Source organism: Xyrauchen texanus, chromosome 44 (assembly GCF_025860055.1).
Source record: "Xyrauchen texanus isolate HMW12.3.18 chromosome 44, RBS_HiC_50CHRs, whole genome shotgun sequence".
Classification (NCBI taxonomy): domain Eukaryota; kingdom Metazoa; phylum Chordata; class Actinopteri; order Cypriniformes; family Catostomidae; genus Xyrauchen; species Xyrauchen texanus.
Window position 1 is genome coordinate 7,814,340 of NC_068319.1, and position 7,598 is coordinate 7,821,937.

The 7,598-nt window shown below is 51.9% G+C and overlaps 1 protein-coding gene across 1 annotated transcript; it reads right to left on the minus strand.

Moving 5' to 3' along the window:
• Positions 1-566: 566 nt before the first annotated feature.
• On the minus strand, positions 567-7,297 carry b3gat1b (beta-1,3-glucuronyltransferase 1 (glucuronosyltransferase P) b). Its single transcript, XM_052117762.1, is given in 6 exon segments — positions 567-602; positions 604-654; positions 1,046-1,342; positions 1,697-2,187; positions 2,559-2,634; positions 7,262-7,297. Coding segments are annotated over 6 exon segments (987 nt in total).
• Positions 7,298-7,598: the final 301 nt, after the last annotated feature.

Genomic DNA, 7,598 nt, shown 5'->3' on the forward strand with positions numbered 1-7,598 from the left:
CCAGATATCAACCACACAGAACACTTTAGCAACTGTAAAGCAGTGTACTAACAGCCACTCAGAACATCTTAGCAACCACATAGCAATGCTCTGGCATCGTGGTGATGAGTTTTGCTTTGGCCAGTTTTAAGCTTCTGTTTGTTTCATAAGACAAAACAGTAAGACCTGGACAGTGAAATAAATGTTTTTATCTGAACTCCAATTTAAATTAGCATTGTAAAGCTATTAGAGCAAAAGCTTTCCAGAGCATATATCTGGATTAAAATGCAGACATGTTGTGCAGAACAAGACATTTTCACTCAGTGAATTTCCTTTTTAATTTCCTTTTAATCCTTTTTAAGGATGCAGATTTTTTTTAGCCTCAGAGGGAAAACATTCAGTGTATAAAAGGATACAAATGGAGAATTGCTTTTTGAGGTTTGTTAGTTGAATACTCCAGTGTGTCTCAGACATGGTGAAATTCACATTCAGTGCAGTGAACAATGACATTTCAGTTTTGCCAGGAAACTCCAGCATTGTTCACCTTGTAATACTGTTAAAAAATAATTCAGCATGCATGCAGTTCATTATATTTCCACGCAGACATCCGTAAATCCCTTTTTTTCCTTCATTCACAAGCACAGGTCTTTCCGTTCGCGTGTGCCACACTAGCACCTGAAAAAGAAAATGGTACACAAAACACATTGTTTTGCTTATTGTTTGTCATCATGTATAATAACATCTTAGTTTTATATTATACTTTAAAACATATGACAATCATTTCTGTCATAAGTTTAAACTTCTATAATAATTTATTTATGTTGTTCCAAATCTATATGACTTTCTTCCTTTTGTGGAAGATATTAGGCAGAATGAGACTTTCAGTCACCATTCACTTTCATTATCTGGCAAAAATATGCAATGAAAATCAATGGTGACCGAAACAAACTGCTTAACATCTCCTTTTGTGTTCTAGAAAAGAAAAAAAAGTCACAGAGTTTTGGAACAAGTAAATGTGAGTAAATGATGACAGAATTTTCAGTTTTGAGTGATGCCATGGAGGCACCTTTGTGCAGTTGGTAGCTTTGGGTTCAAGGTCAGTAAGGGTGACCAGATCCTGTAACAGACTGCTCTCCTGTTATCCACCCTTTATCCCGCAGAGCTTAAAGTAGGCCTCAGGTTTACTGAGGATGAGCTGGAGGTTCACAGCAAATCCTGCCACATCGATGGCAAAAGGTCGATGAGGGTCAAACACTGTCTTCCAGGCGGACACTTTGCCAAGAGAGTTGATTTTGGCCGATTCAAATATAAGACCTCTGACAAAGGCGACCGGCCAGACAGATGCTCTACGAGTCCAACGCATCTGCAGAACATTGAAGAGGAAATGGGTCATGTGAAGAGACAGATCAAGACAGCTTCAGGATGGTAATGTCTTGATCAGTGATCCTCAAATGATTTGCTTCAGGACCCAACCCAACAAAAAAATCGAATTTAGCATTTAAAAGTAAGTATTTATTCAAATACATTTATCAATGTGTTTGAATAAGCTGGTAAATTGGACGCAAAAGATATAGGACGTTTTTTCTAGCTTATCTGGCTAGCAGAATTATGAATGATTATATAGCGAGTTACATTGTATTATATGCACTTTTAAGCACAGTTTTTTCCTTGCAACCCATATTTGGGTCAATGAGGACCAAATTTGTTCCTATCCTACCTCTTCAAACAGCTCCAGGCTGTAGGTATTGTCATCATCTGCAAAATAGACAATTCCTTTGTGACCATAGTTGCGGTTGATGTTTGTCCTCAGCCAGCGGAGAGCCAGATTCCTCGGCGAAATTTTGGGTTTCGTTCGCACCTTGAGGTTTTGAGGAGTCTCTATGTTCAAGTGGGTGTAATTCAAACCTGTGTTCTCCAGCAGTCTGGACACAAGTGCCGTTTTCTGCGCTGAGTCCTCCACCACCAACCAATGAAGGTTGGGGACGTGTAGGAGGGTGTTAGCTAGTCGGGTCAATTCCACCTTCTGGACAATCCTACTGTAGGTTGGAGTTATAATGTGAAGAGTGGGTAGTGTGTCAGACCAAGGCGGGAGTCGGCTGTAGATGTACCTTGTCCGGGTGATCTCTGTGATTTGCGTGTTTTCCGTGATGCAGGATTCTTGGAGTCTGAAGCCTCTTCTGTGAGCTTTGCTAACCCCTGACCTGCCATCTATCACAAGAAGAGAATTGTTGTTAAAACTGTCAAAAAGAGGTATTTTGTTTGTCTGTCTGTCTGTCTGTCTATCTATCTATCGATATGAAGGGCTATATGATCTATAGCAGTAGCCTAAAACAATGTCCAGATTTCTATTTGGCAACGTTACCAGTAGCCTGCTTGGTCTAGGAGACGTCAGCCGCAAAGGAAAATAATTTCAGAGTCAGAGCAACTTATTATTTTGATGAAAGATTGCAAAGACATTTTTTTTTTCTTTAGAATAACCTGCACTACTGAATTGTGCACAATAAGACTAGAAATACATATTGGGCAAGTTTTGATTTCCTGTTGACATTAAAGCATCCTAGAATCAGCTTCGTATTTACCCATCTGAGCTGGAATCAAAGGATTGCCAGCACGTTGATGCCAAATTGAGATGAGCAAAGTCCAGGGTAACACGATGTAACGGTTACCCTGTCCTGTCTCACTGTTGCCCTTTGTTTGTGATTTTGTCACTTTTGGTATTCCTTAGTTTTCACTTTTGTCACGCTTGTACCTCCATAGTCTTGTGTTCACTGTTCATTGTTTGCACCTGCCCTTGTTAATTTGCCTTTGGTTTCTGTTAATCACCTTGTTATCTTGTTTGAGTTCTGTTCTTTCATCGGCCCCTTTTCCCATGTTTGTGTATTTATACCCCGTGTCTTTGTTCAGTCTTCGTCGATCGTTGTTTGATGTTGTCCTGGCGTGTGCTTCTCTCCCTAGTGCCCTGTTCGTGTCTACCTTGGTCAGCTTACTCAGTTTATGTTTCTTTTCCCCATCGTGGGTTGTTCATTTTGTGTTTTCTGGTTAAATAAAACTCAAACTGCGTTTGGATCCGCATCTCCTCGTCTGCCTCGTTAATCATTCATGACAGAACGATCGACCAACATCATGGATCCAGCAGCTCTTTGGGCCAGCAACCGGTTGCTCAACTTGAAACAAGAAGACCGCCCAATAGTAGACCACGTCCTCAACTTCCTCCCCCTGGCGAACCTAACCAACTTCCCGGACGAAATGCTGATGGTTTTCTTCAGGGACAACTTGAACCCCTCGCTGAGGGAGCGGGCGCCACTGCCAACGCCCGGCTGGAGTCTTCTGGACTACATAGAGGCGACCCTACTAGCGAGCATCCCATCAACAGTGGAGACCCCTCTGCCTGCCCCTGAGCCCACGCCTGTCCCAGTCAGTGAGCCTGTGCCCTCGCCAGCCACGGTCAGCGAACCTGAGCCCTTGCCAGCCACGGTCAACAAGCCTGAAGCCACGCTGACCAGGAACAGCTTCCCAGCTTCGCCAGTCGCCTCAGCCCGGAGGAGGAGGAGAAGGGGAAAGGTCTCTGCTCTCCAGCCTCCGCCAGCCTCCGCCCCGTGCCCTAAACCCCCCTTGGCGCCACCCTCAGTGCCCAGCGAGCCCAGAGCCGGCGCCTGTAGCCTCGACCGTCCCAGAGCCAGCGCCTGTAGCCTCGACCGTCCCAGAGCCAGCGCCTGTAGCTTCGACCGTCCCAGAGCCAGCGCCTGTAGCCTCGACCATCCCAGAGCCAGCGCCTGTAGCCTCGACCGTCCAAGAGCCAGCGCCTGTAGCCTCGACCATCCCAGAGCCAGAGCCAGTAGCCGTGACCGTCCAAGAGCCAGTGCCTAAAGCCATGACCGTCCAAGAGCCAGTGCCAGTAGCCATGACCGTCCAAGAGCCAGAGCCAGTAGCCGTGACCGTCCAAGAGCCAGAGCCAGTAGCCGTGACCGTCCAAGAGCCAGTGCCTAAAGCCATGACCGTCCAAGAGCCAGTGCCAGTAGCCATGACCGTCCACGAGCCAGTGCCAGTAGCCATGACCGTCCAAGAGCCAGCACCAGAAGCCTCGATCGTCCAAGAGCCAGCACCTCTCGAGTCTTCCAGGGCTCCTCCTCCCGAGCTTTCCAGAGCTCCGCCTTCCGAGTTTCCCGAGCTTTCCAGAGCTCCACCATCCGAGTTTCCCGAGCTTTCCAGAGCTCCACCATCCGAGTTTCCCGAGCTTTCCAGAGCTCCGCCTTCCGAGTTTCCCGAGCTTTCCAGAGCTCCGCCTTCCGAGTTTCCCGAGCTTTCCAGAGCTCCGCCGTCCGAGTTTCCCGAGCTTTCCAGAGCTCCGCCCTCCGAGCTTCCCAGAGCTCCACCTCTCAAGCCTCTCGGGCCTTCTAGGGCTCCGCCTCTCAAGCCTCTCGAGCCTAACTGGGCTCCGCCCCTCAAGCCCCTCGAGCCTTCCAGGGCTCCGCCTCTCAAGTCTCTCGAGTCTTCCAGGGCTCCGCCCCTTAAGTCTCTCGAGTCTTCCAGGGCTCCGTCTCTCAAGCCTCCCAAGCTTTCCAGAGCTCCGCCCCCTGAGCTTCCCAGAGCTCCACCTCTCAAGCCTTCCAGGGCTCCGCCCCTCAAGCCTCTCGAGCCTGCCAGGGCTCCGCCCCTCAAGCCTCTCGAGCCTGCCAGGGCTCCGCCCCTCAAGCCTCTCGAGCCTGCCAGGGCTCCGCCCCTCAAGCCTCTCGAGCCTCCCAGGGCTCCGCCTCTCGACCCTCTCGAGCCTTCCAGGGCTCCGCCTCCTGAACCTCTCGAGCCTTCCAGGGCTCCGCCCCTCAAGCCTCCCAAGCTTTCCAGAGCTCCGCCCCCTGAGCTTCCCAGAGCTCCGCCTCTCAAGCCTTCCAGGGCTCCGCCCCTCAAGCCTCTCGAGCCTGCCAGGGCTCTGCCACTCAAGCCTCTCGAGCCTGCCAGGGCTCCGCCCCTCAAGCCTCTCGAGCCTGCCAGGGCTCCGCCCCTCAAGCCTCTCGAGCCTGCCAGGGCTCCACCCCTCAAGCCTCTCGAGCCTTCCAGGGCTCCGCCTCTCGAACCTCTCGAGCCTTCCAGGGCTCCGCCTCCTGAACCTCTCGAGCCTTCCAGGGCTCCGCCTCTTGAGCCTCCTACGGCTCCGCCCCCAGAGCCTCTTGAGCCTCCTACGGCTCTGCCCTCAGAGCCTCCCGAGCCTCCTATGACTCCGCCTCCCGAGACTCCTCCGGCTCCGCCTCTCGATCCACTCAAGCCTTCGACGGCCCCGCCCTCAGAGCCTCCCGAGCCTCCCACGGCTCCGCCTCTCGAGCCACTCAAGCCTTCGACGGCTCCGCCCCCAGAGCCTCTTGAGCCTCCTACGGCTCCGCCCTCAGAGCCTCCCGAGCCTCCTATGACTCCGCCTCCCGAGACTCCTCCGGCTCCGCCTCTCGATCCACTCAAGCCTTCGACGGCCCCGCCCTCAGAGCCTCCCGAGCCTCCCACGGCTCCGCCTCTCGAGCCACTCAAGCCTTCGACGGCTCCGCCCTCAGAGCCTCCCGAGCCTCCCACGGCTCTGCCTCTCGAGCCACTCAAGCCTTCGACGGCACTGCCCTCCGAGCCTCCCGAGCCTCCTACGGCTCCGCCGCTCGAGCCACTCAAGCCTTCGACGGCTCTGCCCTCAGAGCCTCCCGAGCCTCCTCCGGCACCGCCTCTCAAGCCACTCAAGCCTTCGACGGCACCACCCTCAGAGCCTCCTACGTCTCTGCCCCCAGAGACTCCTGAGTCTTCCTGGTCTCCGCTCCTAGAGCCTCCCACGGCGCCGCCTACCCCGGCTCCGCATCCTGAGTCTCCTTCGGTTCCACCTCCTGAGCCTCCCTCAGCTCCGCCTTCTGGGCCTTCTGAGCCATCACCTCCCTCGGCTCCGCCTCAGAGGTCCTCCTTGGCTCCGCCTCACGCGACTCCGCCGGCCTCCCCTGTGGCCTCTCCATCTCCTAGGCCACCAAAACCGGCCTCTGTCCTGTGGTCATCTCCCAGGTCCCCTGAACCGGCCCTTGGCCCACGACCACCTCCCAGGCCACCAAAGCTGGCCTCTATCCTGTGGCCTCCTCCCAGGCCTCCTGACCCGGTCCCTGTCTTGTGGCCTCCTCCCGGGGCTTCTGACCCTGTTCCCGTCCTGTGCCCTCTTCCCAGGCCCCCTGACCCAGTCCCTGTCCTGTGGCTTCTCCCCAGACCTCCTGACCCAGCCCCAGTCCCGTGGCCTCTTCCCAGGCCCCCTGATCCAGTCCCTGTCCTGTGGCCTCCACCCAGGCCTCCTGACCCTGTTCCCGTCCTGAGTCCTCCCTCCTGGCCTCCTGACCCAGTCCCCGTCCAGTGGCCTCCTCCCAGGTTCCCCAAACCTGTCCTTGCCCGGTGGCCAGCTCCCAGACCATCAAAACCTGTCCCTGCCCGGTCGATACCTCCCTGGCCCCCTAACCCTCATCTCCACTTGTGCTCCCGTGGACTGTCTCACCTTCATTAGTGCCCTCGTGGACTGTCTCATTTCCCCCCCGGACTTCCTATCTGCCCCTGGCACCTCCCGGACCTGCCTGTCTTGCCCTCTGTGCCCCCCGGACTTCCTGCCTGCCCAGTGTGCCCCCCTGGTCTGCCTGTCTGCCCATGTGCCTACTTGTACTGTCTGTTTGCCCCTGGTGCCCTCATGTTGTTCTTGTGGATTTTTGTCTTTTGTTGTTTGTTGTCAAGGATCGTCTGGTATCCGATCCTTGAGGGGGGCTATGTAACGGTTACCCTGTCCTGTCTCACTGTTGCCCTTTGTTTGTGATTTTGTCACTTTTGGTATTCCTTAGTTTTCACTTTTGTCACGCTTGTACCTCCATAGTCTTGTGTTCACTGTTCATTGTTTGCACCTGCCCTTGTTAATTTGCCTTTGGTTTCTGTTAATCACCTTGTTATCTTGTTTGAGTTCTGTTCTTTCATTGGCCCCTTTTCCCATGTTTGTGTATTTATATCCCGTGTCTTTGTTCAGTCTTCGTCGATCGTTGTTTGATGTTGTCCTGGCGTGTGCGTCTCTCCCTAGTGCCCTGTTCGTGTCTCCCTAGTGCCCTGTTCGTGTCTCCCTAGTGCCCTGTTCGTGTCTCCCTAGTGCCCTGTTCGTGTCTACCTTGGTCAGCTTACTCAGTTTATGTTTCTTTTCCCCATCGTGGGTTGTTCATTTTGTGTTTTCTGGTTAAATAAAACTCAAACTGCGTTTGGATCCGCATCTCCTCGTCTGCCTCGTTAATCATTCATGACACACGATCAATACAAGCACCAGGATGTTTCTTCTCTTCTGCATTTCCTCTGTCTGATCATTGGGGGGAAAAAACATGACCTTATTCTCTCCTCTTTACAGACTCATAAGTTCTGAAAGATATGCCTTCATGATTTCCATAATTGCATTGAGTTTGTCCCACACATGCATCATTTTAAATGTAAAATCAGCCATAAAATTTAAATGGATGCCAAATACATTTATTTTATTTTATCATTTATTTAATATTTGTTTAGTTTTTTTTTACAGTTTCATTATGTTTTTAATAATTTTTTTTAATTTGCATGTAATTAAATGACTACGCATTTAATGATTTATTTTAATA